The sequence below is a fragment of the Hippichthys cyanospilos genome, chromosome 5 (assembly GCF_059441005.1).
Source record: "Hippichthys cyanospilos isolate Australia breed blue-spotted pipefish chromosome 5, RoL_Hcya_1.0, whole genome shotgun sequence".
NCBI lineage: Eukaryota > Metazoa > Chordata > Actinopteri > Syngnathiformes > Syngnathidae > Hippichthys > Hippichthys cyanospilos.
The window spans coordinates 15,796,301-15,815,153 of record NC_142373.1 but is presented as its reverse complement, the minus strand read 5'-3'; the positions used below and the strand labels follow the sequence as shown (position 1 = coordinate 15,815,153).

The 18,853-nt window shown below is 44.3% G+C and overlaps 1 protein-coding gene across 1 annotated transcript; it reads right to left on the bottom strand.

Moving 5' to 3' along the window:
* Positions 1-964: 964 nt before the first annotated feature.
* sik1 (salt-inducible kinase 1) lies at positions 965-10,632 on the bottom strand. The gene is made up of 14 exons (XM_088415277.1): positions 10,438-10,632; positions 9,682-9,878; positions 9,478-9,594; positions 7,124-7,187; positions 6,699-6,860; positions 5,990-6,114; positions 5,763-5,886; positions 5,447-5,667; positions 4,976-5,125; positions 4,789-4,899; positions 4,481-4,709; positions 3,879-4,136; positions 3,572-3,761; positions 965-2,958 (listed from the first exon to the last, which is right to left on the bottom strand). Exons 2-14 carry the CDS (start codon positions 9,835-9,837, stop codon positions 2,589-2,591), a joined length of 2,277 nt encoding a protein of 758 aa, XP_088271403.1. The 5' UTR covers positions 9,838-9,878; positions 10,438-10,632; the 3' UTR covers positions 965-2,588.
* Positions 10,633-18,853: the final 8,221 nt, after the last annotated feature.

Here is an 18,853-nt window from a genome sequence, read left to right as displayed (position 1 = left end):
TGCAAAACGCGGCAAGGCTGCTCTCAATTAGGACAAGGCGGTTGAATTTCTTCGACGTCTTCATATCGAGATCACTGATAACACTTTGTCCATTTTGTTAGAAAAGCCCACTTTTTACTTTGAACGTTGGTTTGTTTAGCTTCAATCGTCAATTGTTTAGTCTCAATTGTTCCCCTTCTCGATCTTCCTCCATCTTGGCCGCTTTCAATTAGGTCAGGGCGCTTGAATTTCCTCCATTGTTTGTTGTTGCGCGTCGTCTTCACGCATTCCACAAAAAGTTATTTAAATAGGTTGATAGATGAGATCACGTCAGGCGGCGGCAAAGGAATGTGTTTGTCAACACGCGCCGTCTGAGTTTGTACCCGCCTTGCCAGGCAGCTTTATCGTTTCTCCTGAGTGAAAATGGAGCCGAGCGTGCTCAGTCAGAAAATCGGACACACGCTCGACAACAGGTGGACATGCACACACACGCATACTGTTGAATTCCTAAATGTTAAAATAGGCAGAGAACAGATGACTTGTGGACGGGACGAATGACAGGAAGAGAGACTAAAGTCTGATGAGACACAAGAGAAATGGCGTGACAAACAAGACGGGGGGAAACATTAAAAAAAAAAACACAATAAAACAGAAACAACAAAAACGCAATCATGACAGATGCAACTTTTCACAAATCTTTTCTACGAAAGCAACGTCAAGTCAAACCTACGGCTCGCGGGCCGGTTTTGGCCCGCAAATGACGTTCGTCCGGCCCAGTATTAGTATTAGTATAGTAAAAATGAGCTGAATATTTTTTCAAGAAATGACAAACTTGACATGATAATGCATGTTTGCTTATTGTTCAGAGTATTTGCTCATACATTTCTGACTTTGCACTGAAATTATTACAGTAAAAAAATAAACCACTTAATAACAACAAAGCCAATATATTATATCAGCGCGTCAATAACAAATTCCAACCACCTGTTTATGAAGTGAACTTTATTCAAATAAATAGAACATAAATAATCTTTCCTCATTCTCATACACGCGAGCGCACTCACACACACACACACACACACACGATCGGTCAAGTAACAAATCAGGAAAACAAACAGAAAATACTTGTTGTTATCCAAAATCGCTATCAAAAGAGTGAGTGTTGCACAGAGTCTTTAGTGTTTCAGTCGCTGGGGACCAACAAATAAAAGTTGAAGCCATTTGAGCAATAGGAAATATGTGCAATCCTGTTTTTGCTTACACAGCAAGGTCAAAGAGGAGCTCAAACATTGCACGCTTGTTCATGAAAAAGGCACACGTGTTGGTAAGTGAGTGCAAAAACAACCCGTGACATCAACACTACAATGTTTTTCCAGCATGGAAGTGGAAATAAGCGTGTTTATGAAAAAAACCAACAACAAAAAAAAACATCCTCGCTGGGTACAACATACAGTATATTGCTAGACGCCGAAAGTACCAGCAGAAATATTAGAAGCAGCAGCATTGGGATTTGGTGGCCGCCCGAGCTTCCTTGGGTTTGGCTGAGCAACGTGCTACATGTGGCCAACGCAGTTGTGTCAAGCGGGCTCTTTGGTAGGAGGGAAAAAAAAACATCAAACAAAACCTCCGCGCTTGACTTAGTGTTCCAGAAGTCGTACCTGCACATTTGCAACAATGTTCCCGTCGATCTATTGCACCGTTCCCGAATTTTCCCAACTCCCGCGCCGACCCCATCGAAACAATGGCCTCCTATGATGCGTTTCCTTCCGTTTCAACATTTGAAAAATAAATACAAGTGCAGAATATTTTGGAAAAAAAATGATTGATTTGAAATGAACGTTGAGTGACAGTAGTCTATTTCAAATCAATGATTCAATTACTAAGCGTATTAATACGACGAGGATTCCGTTATTACTTTAGCTCAAGAAGATTGCTCGCGTCCTACCTCCGGCCGCATCCGTGAAAGTAGCCTAAGCATGTTAGCGGCGTTCGTTAACTGCGGTAGCTAACTTCCGCTGGTACTGAACGTGATTGGCCGCGACGGCCCAAAGTTAAGGCGGACGACGCGGGACGCTTTGGATGCTTTTAAATAACCGTGACTGTCAAAATGGCCGTCTATTGGCCTAGTTGCAAACTTTTCCTGAAAAAAGTATCGGATTCTAGCTGGAGTGCGTGTGACGTTTGAGTGGATTCGTCCCTACCAGCAGGTCTTGCTTTGTGCATTGTGTGAACAAAAAAAAATTGGGGGGGAGGGTTGCATCGGATCCTCACGGCGAGTCGTCGGAGCCGAGACGACGGATGATTGAGTCGAGCCCGTCCCACCCCCCAAAGAAACGTCCTTCGTAACGAGGGCGTCTCAGTCTTTTTGAGGTAAAAAGACAAAAAACAGCATTTGCGCAGCTTCATCACTTAAAAAAGAAGTCACAGTTTGATCCGACGTATTACTTGTCGCGTTGACGTAGAGCGTCTGGGGAAAGTGAAAAGGCCAACTAAGAGGGAAGCGTATCAGAGAAGTGAAATGTTTTGGTCCTCGTGGCCCTGTGTCCATTATTGCTTGCGGCGCTTTGTCCGCGCTTTGCTTATTGCTCCCGTAGCTTATGCGAGTCCTCCTACTTGACCATCACGCAGCTGCCCAGGGGCGCCCGAGCCGCCAGAAGAAGCTCCTGCGCGTCCGGCCGGGCCCCGGGCGGCGGCGAGCCGGCGGCCCAGGCGGGCGGGGGGGCGCGCGCGTGCGGGCTGATGTGCAGACGAGCCTCCAGGAGGTACGCGGCCGAGGCCACGGGAGACAAAGAGGCGGCGGCGCTGTCCGGGCCGCGCTGCCACAGGCCGGCCGCCGCCGCGGAGGAGGTCAATACTGACGCGGGCGCAGGAGGGGCCGCCTGCTGCTGCTGGGACAGGAACAGCAAAGGATTCTGGCCGGGGCCCGCCGGACTATTTTGGACCTGAGCTTGGTGTGCCTGGTGCTGGATTTGGAGCAGTCTGACACAAAGAGAACGAAAAAAGGAAGTCCAAGTTGTCGTTAACAAGTTGACAAAACCAATTCCCCGAATATAAGACGCACCCGTGTACAGGACGCACCCTCCATTCGGAAAGTCAAAACTGTTGCAAAACAGAAGAAATCTAATCTTCCTAAAGTCTTAAGTTACATACAGTATTTGTTGAGATTTCCCGCATTGTGAGCGGTCAGTGAATGCCACTATGTGCCCTGGTTTTTCCTTTTCCCGGTCGGAGTTCATTTTAGCATAAATACCCAAAGCTACGCAGCATCCGTGTTTCACCAAGTTTAGGATTGCGCGCACACGGCAAAAGACCGCAACGAGTCAAACGGAATGCGTTTCCGAGTTCTCTAAGCCAGTGGTTCTCGCGAACAATCCTTTTCCAGTATATTTGTCACATTTGCTCAAATCATTTTAAATGTGTTTAACCCTATGCGGTTTTGTGTCTATTTTCTTCACATGATTCTGGCAGTATTTTAGCCAAGGGTTGGCACACTTGTGCTAGCGCGATAAGTAACAGTAATAAGTTTACGTGTTTAAAGAGCCGCGTATATTTTGTAACAATAGTGGGTGTGAGGAATTTTTTTTCTTCTCACCGTTGCTGGTGCAGCACTTCCTCCAGCATGCTGCGGTGCTCGGAGAGGGCGGGGCCCAGGGAACCGCGGCTGCCCCGGTTGGAGGACGGGGGCGACGCCACGGGCCTGCTCAGACCCTTGATCTTGTTCAGTCCCAGGAGCCCTTTGCTGCGAGTGTTTTTCCTCAGCTGCTGCCGGAAAGCTTTGAGACCTGCGGAGAGGCATGAGAATGCGTTACACAATCGCCCCTTGTGATCCAACAGGGTTTAGGCACGAAACGACGAGGGAAAATCAGTTTCGGGGAAGGGAGGATATCCCGCTTGGGTACCTTGCGTCAGGGAGGTGTCCGAGGCCCTGCGGCCCTCCTGAAAGCTGGCTGCGGGAAGGCTCCCCTGGATCTGGGGCAGGAGGTGAGAGGACAGTGCCAGGGGGGCGTCGGCGAGCAAGAGAGCCCCCTCTTCAGCCCCGCAGGCGGGAGGCGTCGACACCTGGCCGCCCGCGGCCGCCTGCGGAGCGGCGCCGGGACTGGAGGACGACTTGAGGCAGCTGTCGGACGAGGCGCCGTCCGAGGGACTGACCACAATGCCTGAGAGCAAAAAAAAAGAACTTGTTAGATTAAAATAACAAAAACGCCCAAAAATCCCTGTTCAATCAACACGGATTCTTCGATTGTACAGTCGTTTCTATTGGACAGTAGTCGGGTCATTTCCTGACTTTTAAATTGACGCTAATTTCCATCTTAGATTATTCATTGCCAGCTTGGTAAAAATGATTCTTTGACGTCGATAGCCGTCAACGGCACCGAACGGGTTAAGTCATTCGCTAGCATTGATGGCATTACGTGTCAAAGACCCATTTTTACTAGGCTGGTGCAGGTCAAGCGACGCACTTCCACTTGACGGCCAGCGAACAACGGCGCGGAAGACTTACATGGAGGGTTGCACTGGTGAAAGCGCGCAGACACCTCGGCCAGCGTGTGGCGGCGTGAGGTGGTGGTGGGGGGCAGCAGCGGAGCCAGGCTTTGCACCGCTACCTCCTCTTCCTCCAGGTCGCGGGGTCGCACCTCCTCGCTGATGCTGGTCTCCAGCAGGCTGTTGGGCGAAATGGAGCGGTTCCACAGCAGCCGGTTAAAGCTGGTCTCCACTGGGAAGACCACGCGCTGCAAGGGGATAAGATCACTTTAGACGTGCGTCCAGCCGCGGGAAAGTCCACAAAAATGTTATTTCAAATGGACTTACCTGGAACAATCCACCTTGATCGCACTCCATCTCCGAGTACATTGGAGGAACATTTTTGGTTGGAATGGAGAAGGCCGGCGTTCTGAAGCTGTCTGTTTTCATGATGATTTGCTGCAAACGGGAGAAGTTTCGTGAGCCGCTTGGATGAGATCCGGACGTTTCTCGACGGAGCAGGACGAGAGCTCACCTCGGCTCCGGTAGTGTCGGAGATGCTCCTCTGCCTTTGGTTCCAGCTGCCGCATTGACGGCTCAGCTGCTGGTTGCGATGCTCTTTGACCCTCTCCAGAAGCAGGTAGTAGATGGCTGAGAAGTGATTGTAGCTGCTGCTCTGCAAAGACTTAAGACCAAACAAAAAAGTTAGTTTCTTCCCCATCCCGCCAGGAAATATACATGACATTTATCGTTGTGGAATGATCAAATCCACAGGTGTCAAATTCAAGGCCCGTCACATCATTTTATGCGGGCCGCAAAATACTGATTGGACTTCAAGTTTCTGGCTAAGGTTGCCCCGAGATCTACTTTTCCAGCAGCCACACTCCCGCAATCTACACCAGCAATATGAATAAAAACCAGGACCAACAACAGCTAGACTGCAGTTGACGCATTGAGCGCCCCGATTTAATCTATTGCTGCTCCAATGATAAATGAAATTGCTCACTTCGATTGTCCTTTGACGGTCGATGCCCAGCGTGTTCATGATCCCCAGCACAGGTTCGCTATAGTCCCCGAGGTTGGAGTTGTAATCTGTCAGCGAGTGGTTCAGTATCTGGTGGGCAGCCGTGGGGTCCGCCAGCATCCAGCGATGCTGCCTGATCTGGGCCACGCTGATCCTCTTTGCCGGGTCCACCACCAACATCTTGCGGATGAGGTTTTCACAGTCTGGAGAAATTGTTTGGAAAAAACGTAAGCTCTTTTTTTTCTCCAACAAACAACCGCTTAGCACTAAAGTCACTGTGGTTGTGATTAAACGCTACCTTGGGACATGAAGAAGGGGATTCTGAAGCGTCCCTCAGTGACTCTTTGCTTCAGTGCAGGAAGGCTGGGACCGTCGAAGGGAAGGGAGCCACAAACCAGCACATAGAGCACCACACCGAGGCTCTGCGAGGAACAAATTCACATGAACAAAGTGCAAAATGTACATCTATATATCTATATCTGTATATATATATTTTTTTCTTTTTTTTTTTTAAGAAAAACTTACCCAAATGTCCAGTTGAGGCCCTTCATACTCTTTGCCTTCAAATACTTCAGGGGCCGCGTACGGGGGACTGCCACACCACGTGGACAGGGGTTCCCCTGCGTTGTAGAAGTTACCGAATCCAAAGTCTACGAACACATGAAAAAACGAAAAAAACATGTCATTTATTTGTAATCTCTGTAGTCTGCATTGCGATAAAAGCAATAGAAAAGCCAGTAGCATTACACGTATGAACAGTTACATTTCTATTCATAATAAAAATGGAATATGACTTTAAAAGAACATTTTAAATACATCAACTGGATTCATTACCCCTTTGAAGAAGTTCAAACGCTACAAAAGTATATTTTCCTGAGTCCATCAATCAACCAGGAGTTGCCATGTTTCTCTCTCGGGCTTAATTCCTCAAACCTTTCAGGACAGTTTTGACAATAGCATTCTTCCAACGTTGTGGGAACCAACACTTTAGAGAACAATGGCCTTTTTGTTCCAATGGCGTTGACCTGGCGTTTCAGCCTGTTAGTGGGCCAGATTACATCACTCGGCTGTGACTAGAACTACATGTTCTCTTGCGTGCTGACGCAACTGTGGCGAGCGCACGTAGTGTTATCACACTTAATTAGTGCCCAGAGTTTGCGGCAATCAGACGTTCTCTTCGCGGGATGCGGAGCATGAAGGGACTGGAAAACATGTGAATGAAACAAGGACATACCGGCCAGTTTGATGTTCATGTTGGCGTCCAGCAGCAGGTTTTCGGTTTTGAGGTCACGGTGGACGATGTGGTGCCGGTGGCAATAGTCGACCGCCGTAAGAATCTGCCAAAACTTCTTACGCGCTTCCGTTTCGCTCATGCGACCGTTTGAGGTCAGGTGATCTGTAAGTAAGGAAAAGGATGTTCTGTTTAAAGATGTTGAAAATGTCATATATCCTAATTGCATAAACCTTTGGCGCATTGTCAAGCTACGAAGACAGTGTGCCATACAACCTCTGGTGTAGTGTTATCAAGCAACAGGCAAAATGGAGTCCACCACTTGCACACTCAACTAGTTTTCTGTCTAAAGATGTTTTTCAACTACACGGTAGGTTGAGCTGCTGTTGCCACTATAAACAATAAGAAAAAAACATTCAAGAACTCACCAAACATCTCTCCGTTCTTTGCATATTCCGTCACGATGTAAAGCATGTCTTTGGTCTCCATGACCTACAAAGAGAGTGATATAAATATGAGTATATACCAATGAAACCCTCCATCGGTGGAATAAAGAGGGAAAAGAAGTAGTCACTAATCCTCACAGGAATTTTTTACAGCGAACTAAAAAGGCAGGCGGCATTGAGTTTGAGGCGGTTTGATTTCCAAGCAACATTGGATGTGGTTTCTCACATGGCCCAGTAATGTGTTTAACAAACAACTGACAATACAAGCCAGAAAGATACCCATCCGGATCTTTCCAGATAGAATAGAAAGGTATTATTTATCCTGCCCGCTCTCAGGGGAGGGCCACATCAGCTGAGGATACAAGTTGCACAACGAATGAAAAGTTTTGCCGCAAAAAAACAAAAGTGCAGATCTTTGCACTGGACACGGAATTCCAGAGTCCGATTATTTCCCGTTGTCTGCATACAGCGACAGGCGTCTTTATCGCTGAGATAAAGCAGCACTCTCGGAGGTGCGGCTGACGTCACGCCATCGGATCCCTTCGAGGGCCCCCGGGCATGGCGGCAACTGAGACGACGCGTGTTATGCAAGGTCAAAGGCTAACGCAAGGTCAAAGGCAGAACCGGTTGACTCGGTAGCAAATTTTAGGATTGACTGGACCAAGTCAGAGGAATGCTCATTCATCGTCCCCATTTTACCCATTTTAAATTAAGCCGTGAAACAAGATTTTCCCTTCGGATGGAGTGAATTACTCATGAGACCAATGAGACTTCCATCTGTGCTGCTTATGCAATTGTTAGATTTACCTCCAGCAAGGAGCACGTCTGCCTGTTAGCAGGATTATTGACAAAACTACCAGGATTACTGCCACATAAATGCTGGGAGGAGGGCTAAAATGCAGAATGCTCATTTTTCTCATCAATAACTGACCATGAATCATTATTACGTGTCGAAAAAAAGCCCAAAGTTGTGACGTTAGCATTAAAAAAAAAAGAACAAAAACGGTGGCTGTGTCATTTATGTTTAAAACATTCATCCTTGCAACTTTGTTGTATTTATTGTTAATTCACTAGGACAAAAACTAAAACAGCGCATTTGTAAACAGTTTGAGAACAGTTGCATAGAACTTTTAAGAAGTCAATGCTTTGCGGATAAAATTTGAATATGAGACAAAGTTGAACATGAGACAAAGTTAAAAGACTGAAGAGCGAAGATGTTTTATACAAGAATAACTTACGTACTGTACGTACTGTACCATTACAAAGCATTCATATGACATGTTCATTTTTCAGAGCGTTCTATGACATTTTATAAAACTCTTTGAGCCTTAATGTTTTATTTGAAGGAAATAACAGAGACAAATAGTCTGAAGAAAAAAGAACAAGCACGAGAATAATTTGCTGGAACGTTTGTAGGTCACTCATAGTTCTTGGAAATTCCCGTGAGAGGACTTCCAATAACCTTTAACTGTCATCACATTTCTTAGCTGACGGTAAAGTAGGATTCACATAGCTGTCGACTTAATCATTTTGGCACCGATTATGACGCCGCGATGCATTTAACTTTTGTTTGTGCCAAGCGTTATCGGAAAAGGCAACCCGTTCTTCACATCTTTCGCAGCTATCGAGAGCAACTTCCCCAAATGGTCCCACTTCACTACCCCAGTGCTCAATAAGCTTAAAATTAAGAGTGCTGGCCAAAAGTCTTATCACCCTATTCATAAAAAAAAAAAAAAGTAATCACCGGGAGACAAGTTTTTTACGTGATAAATTCTTGTAAAAGGAAAGAGTTTCATTGCCACAAAATAATTAGCCAATAATCGACTCCAAAATAATAGTCTGCCAGATGATTAACAACACAGGTATTGTTGCGAGGTTTAAAAGTGGAATGTAAATTGTTAATCCCCCAAATTAGGTAGCAAAAAAAAAAAAAAAAGACGGCAGACGGAGAAGGCAGGAAAGCTAAACAAAGAAAGTTTGTTTACACGCCGGTGTGTTGCGTTTTTCAGGCGCGTGTCACGCAAAGCCGGCTGAGAGGATTCTCTCTTTAATTCTTCAATTTAATTAGCGAGGGAAGGCCTTCACGTGACGCACAGACACATTGCACTGGCTTGCACAGGACGCTAATTAGACTTAGCGCTAAGTGCCGTCAACCGATGTGACCCTCCCATTTGGACGAGAATTCTGACTTTGTGACAAAGTATCTGAGGCATGCATTGTTCCGCTACTACGTCAGTCAGCGAGAATGACGCCACTTCCCGCACTTGATTGACTTCCTCGTACGGTAGAAAATACCGTTAAACCGCAACACTACGCCCATGCAGACGTAAACAAACCTGATAGAGTTTGATGATGTGAGGGTGGTTGAGCAGCTTCATAATTTGCACTTCCCTGTAGATTTTCTCCAAATTGGACGGGCCCAATCGGGTCTTGTCTATAATCTTTATGGCCACCTGAGAAAATCAACATCACATTAGGACTTCCTGAAGAAACAAACCGAATATTTAGTGAGGCGTGCACAAAAATAACACTGTGCCCACCTGGGTTTTTGTGACTTTATGCTTTGCCAGTTTGACCACAGCAAAGTTGCCTTTGCCCAGCGTGCGGATGATCTCGTAGAAGCCCACCTGCAGGGGTCTTCCCTGGGGCCCCTGGCTGGGCTGGGCCCCCCGGCTGTTGTCTGACATGATCACCATGGTGCACCGATGCAGGCGGGCGACGGGATGAGGCTGGAGGGCTGAGATGACATTTCTGCGTTACTTGTGTGTCAGTAAACATTCTCACGCCACGCACAGTTTGCTCACTGAATGGCATTACACATTAAATGAGGACAAGTTGGACAGTTATTGGATGAATGGGTGGAGTAGAATTACTAGAGCTAAAAGCATAAAACGCATGTTGAGTGGGGATATTCAACACAAAATCCCGCTTCCCTCCAAAATAATGAAAAAAAAAAAATATATATATATATATATATATATATATATATATATATATATATATATATATATATATATATATATATATATATATATATATATATATATAGTACAGTATACAGTGTTTGCCAAATTGCCGAGGCAAATACAAACGAGCACTTTTAAGAGCAGTTTTCAGTACGTGGCCAGGTAGCAAATTGAGTCCAAAATAATGGTACTATAATAAAACTATATGATAATATATACTATGTAATAAATTGCGTGAAAGCGTCCGCTAGCAAGACTTCATCGCCGAAACCCATTCTGAGCGAGTGGTGAAACAATAGAAGCAGTCGTATAAGAAAACAGTCGGCTTACCTTACAAAGTGTACATAAGTGTCGCGCTCGAGTTCCTCCGATAGATAGGAAGAAAGGCAAGCAAACGGTCGGAGCGACTGAGCCTCGCCGGTGCTTTCCGCCGGAATGCGGCTGGCGGAGAGGCTCGGTGGTTACTCGCGCGCCGGGGGAACTCCTCCTCTTCGTAGTCGGCCGCCTCCTCTTCCCCCTCCCCGGCCCTCCGCCATGACAAATTGATAGCGAGCTCATTTACGTCACACCCGCGTCAGAGATTCGAGCCGAGTGCACTGCAAGGCCGGGCGCGAGCGCAAGGCGCGGGTTGCCTGGCAACGCCTCGGCTCGGGCTCCCGGTGACGTCAGCGCTGATGGCGGGGGTTGCTGGGAGATGAGCGCGGTGACGTCAGTGGTGGAGATGTGTCACCACGTGATGTTTCAGCGAGAAGGCGAGAGAGCGAGCGAGAGAGAGAGCGGGAGAGAGAGAGTGACGTGTGACTAACAGCGGTTCACTTTCGCTTTTATCAAAGTTACTCTGCGTATTTCCATACAAAATCTGAATTGCATATTGATATTTATCCGTTTCCTTCCATGTTCAATCACTGTTGATAATTGAGAGAGCGCAACTAACTTGTTCAATCCCAATTTCGATTTTTGAGAATCCAGACATTGAGTCCCAGGTACTTATCGATGTCATTTTCACTTTTTTTAACAAGTGTTTTGTGCAGGGAGTGTTTGATAAATCACTTAAGTACTAGAGAATTCCATTATTTTCTTAAGGTACTTAAGTGGTAATGTAATCAAGTGGTATCAGACATACGGTCCGAGGACCAGTTCTGGTCCGCAAACAGGTTTAATACGGATTAATGGCACAAAATTCTCAACACTGTTGACTTATTGGGCTTTTGGGCCACTCATAGAGCAAATGAAGCACCGTGACGCTTCATTGCTTAACTAAGTTTCTTTTGTACATCACTACTTCAGATGGATAAAAACGTGTGGATTTTACTGCTGAATTTCTATTGCACAAACAAATTTAGTGAAAATTCAGAACAGCGGGGCTCCATAGACCATATTTTATTTCACTGTATTACAAGGTTGCACATAGTACAGTTTTCAATGACAAATTACAGGAAATTTGTCTTTGTCTTGGGGGAAACCATTTTTTACTACAGCGGCTCGACAATAAGCAAATACAACGTCAGATGGATTCACAAAGTCCTTTTGACATCAATTCTAGTTGAAGTCACTTACAAGAATAGTTTTGATATGTAAGAAAAAGAAACTAAATGTAACAATTGCGTGCCAACTTTTGACCGTATCCTCATTCCGGCGGCGCTGTTGTGCGTGCAACCTGCTGTCACGCGCGTGTCACCATGAGACGTCGTCCACATCTTTTCATCTGGCAGATATCGTCACTATGAACGGAATGCTGCAAAGTGCTGACTGACACCAACAGCCCACATTCTTGCTGCAAAGCCATCGAAAAAAAAAGAGGGCACAGCATAGATCAAGTACACTTCGTTTTGGCCATATTAATTGCTAGCGTGAACTCATTCGTCACAAATGTCTTCAATTATAAGTCGCTTGGAGTGTTGTCAGACTTTTCTGCAGGCGCTGTGAGTTTGTCATGTGACTCATGTTTTTTGCAAGTGGTGTTGCTTTCATTGTTATTTACTGGCGCTCACGTGTGCCCGTGGAACAATCAAACGCATACAAAGGGAGCGTTGAGAGTCGAGATCGGTTCATCTGCTCGTCCGCTACCGAAACGTCTCCAGGCCTACTTAGATCCTATTGTCCCATAATGGAGACGACCAAGTCAAGATCATGAGGTGGAGCCCAAGGGGATGGAAAATTGGCACACTTTTCACACTAAAATATGTATGATGAAAAAAATTGTTCTCATTGCAAATACCAGCACTTGACTTTCCATTAACAAGGTGAAGTGCAGGCAGTGTTTCAAGGAACATGTTGTCGAAAGAAGGTCATTGCTTGTGAATATAGGGGTACTTGCTTCCATTGCAATAGTAATAATACGTGATCTTTCAAGGTTATGAACATATAAGAAATCATTTGGCGGCACAAAAAGGCTAGTTACTCAAAGTGTTTTTCATTGAACTGGTTTATACAATCTTTTTATGTAATGTATATATATATATATATATATATATATATATGTTATTGTACTTCCATTATCTGTAGCTTCTTATCCCCACAGACGGACACACCTAATCACACCTCAGGACAATTTATTATTTTATAATACTTGTGGGAGAGAAGCCACGCGGGCACGGGGAGAACATACAAACTCCACGCAGGGATGTTAATAGAAGTATACGTGGTCAAAGTGGGATTTGGGAAGGGCGCGACGTGGCAGATGTTTGATGTGAGTTATTCGATTGAAGCCAATGAATCATCAGCAATAGTCACACCTCAGTCCCAAAAATCAGCTGCAGATGATGACACAAGCAAGCCATTAGCATCATCAAAACACAAAGATGGCGTTCATCTCCGCGGCGCATAAAAAATCTCCTGCAGTGGGCTTTCCCATCATTGATTAGCCACAGTTGCAACAGAAGTGTCCGTACGCTTGGCCTAATGATGGGCGTGCAGTCAAAACAGCGAGTGAAAAGCCGCACTGGTTTGCTGTCCTTGCGTCACAAGCACACAAGGAGCTCTGTTCTTCAGCGCCGCAGCCGTGTCCGCTCGCTGGCACCGGCGCGCTCCACGTGCCCTCGCGAGCTTGTGCGTCATAACAAATCAGCACCTTGAGGGCCCTAGCGTGCTTTCCGTGTGTTTGGTGTACTTTTGAACATTCACGGGACGTACATTCCGCTGCGCGTTCGTCAAGAGGTCAGTAGGACTCCACGCTGGCACAACATCGCGTGACCATTTGACGAAGAAGCTGTCGTCGCCGACGGGAAATGGCCCGAACTCGTTTTGCATGTTCAATTCAAACCCAAAGAGATTGGCGAGATTGGCCAAAGACGTGAACTGGTGTCGATACCAATGGTGAACGCATCCGTCTTTTTGACAGCCATCTTACTCCATAGATCTAAAGACTTTGATTATGAAAAGCCACCCAAACATTGAAGGGAATGGATAAATCTAAACAATGTATTTCAAAAGAAGCTAACGTCTGAAAAAACTACTGTAATAAGACCCGTCCGTCTATTTGTTATCGCGCTTTGTCCTTATAGGTTCACAGCCTGGTGAGCTGGAGTCCAGCGTGGCAATCTTTAGGCTTGGACGCGCTGTACGCCACTGGTTGCTAGGCGACCGCTGGCCACATAAGGACAAACAAGCATTCACACTGACATTTCCACCTATGGACAATTTGGAGTCTTCCAAAAGACGTCTTGTCCTCTTGCAAAATCTGTCTCGACAAAAAATGACATCATTCACTCAAGCGTTATCACGCGTGTTATAATAAAAGTGTTGAGAAAACAAAAAACAGACAACAAATACACAATTAGGAAGAAAATTACAAAAGGGAGATATACAAAACAAATGCTTGTACAGCTTTAGGAGAAACAAGGATTTTTTCGAATGCGGGTATGTGGTACTAAATTCCCAGGTAATAAAGTACCCAAGTAATAAATTACTAATCAATTACTAAAGCAATGAATTAGGTGAATAAAAATTATGAATTGAAAAAAATTATCAAGCGGTTGCATGTCTGGACTCTTAAAAAATATATATTCCTAAAAATACGTCTTTGGGATTGAATGAGTTAATAACATTATGTTCAAATTGCAATTTTTGGCCTTGCAAATTTTCCCTGACAGGTATTCACTAAATCTCCTCCTCATGAACTCATTCAATCCCAAAGACGGTGTTTTTACGTTTTTTTTTTTTTAAAGGGCGGTCACTCAATCCCAGTTTTTTTTTTTTTTTTCATTTTTTCAAGTAATTTGCTAAAGGATGGTCTAAACACCCAAAAATACATCTTTGGGGTTGAATGAGTTAACGGCATAAAATCAAATTACGAAAAAAGGTACGTCAACCTGTCCAACGCTCTTGACATATTTTATCTGCTTCTGTGATCACTTTCAACAAGCGCAATTTAAAAAAACAACAAGTTTTTCAGTGGAGACAATGCAGTGGAGTGTACTATCAGCACACTTTGTGCTGATAGAATAATCCTGTGGCGTCAGTTACTTATCTTGTGATGTAAATACCTGCCTGCGACTCGAGTCTGCACACAATTCAAGACTGAGGCTTTGTGAATGCTTGTGTGCGCAAAAAAATCTCTGGAGACCAACGCCATGTGCGTCATAACATGGATCAGTCTATTATCCCTGGTTGGGGGGTGGGGGGGTGGGGGGGGGGGTGGGGGGCTTGTGAGGTGATGGTGAAAAGTCCATGGTGGACCACACATACATGCAAAATGTCTAAAAACTGAAAGTGCTAATTATGACTTCAAGTTTATGACTAAAATATTTTCTTACCAATCCCCCTTTCGAATATTGATATATAGATATAGATATAGAATATAGATATATTGATAATATGACATATATATATTTATATATATATATATATGTGTGTTACTATACATTATACTGATTAATGTGTTTTGTAGACGTTTTGTACAAGTATTGCGTCTACAGGATATACAGGTGGTATTTCTCGGTGGAAATGGAAGTGGAAAACTTTTGAACTAATTTCCCAAGTATCCTACACTTATAAAAAAGTAATATATGTCATAGGTTTTATGTTTTTTTGGAAAGGGTTAAAATTTTTGAGTCGGTCGGTCATAACGGCCCTCCGATGGAAACTATAACCGCAACGTGGCCCACGATAAAAATGAGTTTGATACCCCTGTTATAATTTCAACGGGAATCACATTGTACAAAAAATACACACCGACTGGACAATAGGACTATACTCCTGCTGAAACACACACACACCCGCACGCACACACCACACGCAAACACAATCTAAACCAACAGGGGATTTATAAAATTGAGCTGCTTATATTGAAATGGATTTCATATATTGCATTGTGGGGGGAAAAAGATTGGCTCATGTCTAAAACAAATGAAGCTCCACAAAGTCAGGAGGGTCAAAAACTTCTGCAGCCTACAGTAGTGAAGCACAATCAAATAAACATATCAGGGATAAAGGAAACATAGCGACCCGACCGAGGGGCGAAACAGAATGTTGCTCTTGAAATTCCTGGGAATGGAATGGTACCTTCATCCCCCACTATCACAAACTGATTGTTTGCATTGTTGCCATATGTCTCCGCCATATGAACCCTTTTAAGGGCAGCAATGGTTAGACCAGAAGGAGATCTGAGAATCTGCAGGTTTCTGTCCGCTCTCCTCATGAGAAAGGCTAGTTGTCTTCCTTCTGGTTTGTTGTTTATGAAATGTTCTAGGTTGCATGAACCTAACCGTTTTAGACTATAAACAAAACAACAACAACAACAAAAACTGAGATGGAAAGAAAGTTTTGTTCTTCCAGGTGTGAGACTTGTGCTCCTGATCTGGTTCTCAATTGGCCATATGGTCTGTCAGCCGGCCCCTTTAAAGCCGGATAAAGCAAAAGTACAGACCTTGAGGTTGACTTGGGATGTATAAAAAGTGTCGATTTGATTCGTGTGAGACCTCCTAGTGATTTTTGCATCAAAAGTGACTCCGCGGATCCCCAAATGGTTCTTTCCTCCCTGATTGCTTCATTCCCTCGGCGTGGCTTTTCACAACTTTTCACCGAGGGCGGCAAAGCAACGTGCGTTTGATTTGGCAACAGCGGCGAGGACACAGAGGCGTCTGCCAGAGGAAAGAACAGCTAAGCGAGGATTAGGATGTCTAATCTGGGTAAAGGAGGGAGTTGGAAAGCCCGAGATGACTCCTGGGACATCTGTGCGGCCGCCTGCTCCAGCCATGTGAGTGCCGGACTCAAGCGGTAAAACGGGGAGGAGCTCGGCAGGCTTGTCTTCTATATGCCGAGGCCAAAAAAGGAAAGCAACATAGTGTGGGTCAAGCCCTTGATCCCGCGGGTGATCCGTACACTCATCCGAAGAGGTGCGACCGCAACACTCGTAAGATGGCAGAAAGACTTTCATTCTAATGGATGAGTACTCATGCTCGGCGGCAATAAATCAACACAACGCAAGTTGTTTTTTTCAACGCATTTCAACTCAATTCCAGTTCATCCGATGCATGCAATTCCAATTTCATATTATGGCAATTATTTGTGTGAGGGGAGCTTTCATTTTTGGCATTCTAAATATTTACCATTTTCCCACATGTCCCCTTTTCCAACCCTCAAAAATTCCATTCGTTTAGATTGGGAGCTTTGACATTTCACATGTAAAGCTTTCCTATTTCACATTCACAACATTTAGCTCATTTATTTTGACTGAGGGATCATTCCAACATTCCAAAAAGTTCCCATTATTCTCAAATTTTCACCTAAAACATTCTAAATGAATTCCCAATGGGATTGTTCCCCACTCATTCCCAATGGGAGATTTGACATTTCTTTCCCACTTCTTTTTTTTTTTTTTAATTCTGTCATTTGTTTGCCACATTCCAGATCAATTCCGGTTTATCCGATTCATACCATTTTCCCACAATTCCCCATTTTCCGGCCCAACAAGAGCCATTGACTTACATTGGAAGATTTGATATTTCACAGTGAAATCATTTTAAAGCTTTTCCATTTCACATTCACAATATTTATCTCATTTATTGCACCTTTTGGATCATTCCCAATATTCCACATCATTCACATATTATTCCAATTCATACGACACCTCTACAATCAGCCCTACGCCTTCACCCATAATTTGATGTATCTTCCACACCAAACCGCTTGAGCAATCACTCAAAGAGAATGTGCAAATAAGCGCCCACCCCCACACAGACATACACACAGGCGCCTAGTGCAGCACATACTGTTCTCCTCTTTCATATGTCAGTGATTTGAAAAGTCCTGGAACAATAAATCCAGAGATTGCGCTCGCTTTTCTGTATTCCTCCCTTGCCCCTCAACTTTGAAGTGCCGTTTCAAAGTCCAGTCCTGTACAATTCGTTCCTGGATTGCTGTTCAACCTTAAATTTGCTTATGTTTCCAAAGCATTCTTCCAAAAGAAAATCATGGAAATGAGCCATTACCGTCAAACTGCGGCCATTGTATAACTTTTATTGGCAGTACAGACAATCTTTGGAAACCTTTAATCATTGCTGCAAAATACATTTGCATATTTATTTGAATTCAGCATGGTAAATATTTGCTATTATAACAAATGCTGCATTATATATATGTGTTTAAAAAGTTAAACTTTTTATAATGTAGGAAAATGGATATCTAGCAACAAAGACAAATGGCAATTGACCCAAGATTTGAAAATGATATGTTTTGGAGCTGTTACTTCAACATTGATATTTTTGCTCAAGGTTAGCCAACCGTCAGAACCTGATATCGTCCCATCCCTACTCTTACCTATCTAGTCTTATCTAGTCTTATCTAGTGTTATCTAGTCTTATCTATCCATCTATCTACCTATTTATCCGTCTGCCTGTCCGTCTGTCTGTAGCTAGCGAGCTAGCTAGCTAGCGAGCTTGCTAGAAACCATTAAGGAAGCTATCTTATCCAAAAACAACAAAAAGTGAATGTTCCTCAAAAGCATTGCAACTCTTGACGTTTCTGAACCTGAATCGGCCTTCTTTTGGTCAGGTCTTGCAAAGGGCGGAACCGAGTGTACAAAACAGTTTCCTAACGTTCAGCCAAGAGTTAGGAACGTGCTGTCCATATAACACTGCCCACTTTGTACTTGCCTCTTGTACAAATGCTTTCATTCTCTAATTCGCGTAAGTGGACAGAAAACATGCTGTTGATGGTTATAGAAATCTCATTGCAGTGGTTGTTAGGAAAATAAGGACAAGCATCAGAAATGTCCTTTGTTCTTGGGGCCAGCTGGGCTAGCTGGGACTACGCGTTTATAATCATTAACCTGCCAAACAAAGACCCTTTTTGTTTCTATCTCCATTGATTCTCCCGGCCACGGACCACCCATAATCACTTATCTTGTTATGTTATCGTCTCTGTAGATAAATGTGAGTCACATAGGGAACTGGACTCAACATTGAGTGCCTTAAGAGCAGTTCAGGAACAAACGCAGCGTATGCCTTTCTAATAGCAGACGCAAGCCAGCGTTTCTGCCTGTTGCATAGCCTATTTTTACCCAAAAGTTTGCCTGGAACTTTTGCCGTTAGCCCCATCATCAGTTACGTCAGCGATGACCATTTGCATACAGCTCTATTAGCCTCTCTCTCCAAGCTTCCTCGCGCTCCACGCTATGAGTCAAATATCATTATCCCAGCGTGATATACTTCCTCCCATGTAATTAAAATAGGCAGCCTTAATTATACTAAAATGAACTGGCAGGAAGGAAATAAGTCCCTTTCTGAAACGACAGGGTAAAGGGTAG

Bases quoted from the DNA above. Each gene is read 5' to 3' on its own strand.
- sik1 (XM_088415277.1), bottom strand. From the start codon at position 9,837: ATGGTGATCATGTCAGACAACAGCCGGGGGGCCCAGCCCAGCCAGGGG. The intron at 9,595-9,681 runs GTGGGCACAGTG...TGATTTTCTCAG, and splicing joins ATAAAGTCACAAAAACCCAG to GTGGCCATAAAGATTATAGA. The intron at 6,861-7,123 runs GTGAGTTCTTGA...CCTTACTTACAG, and splicing joins AAAGAACGGAGAGATGTTTG to ATCACCTGACCTCAAACGGT.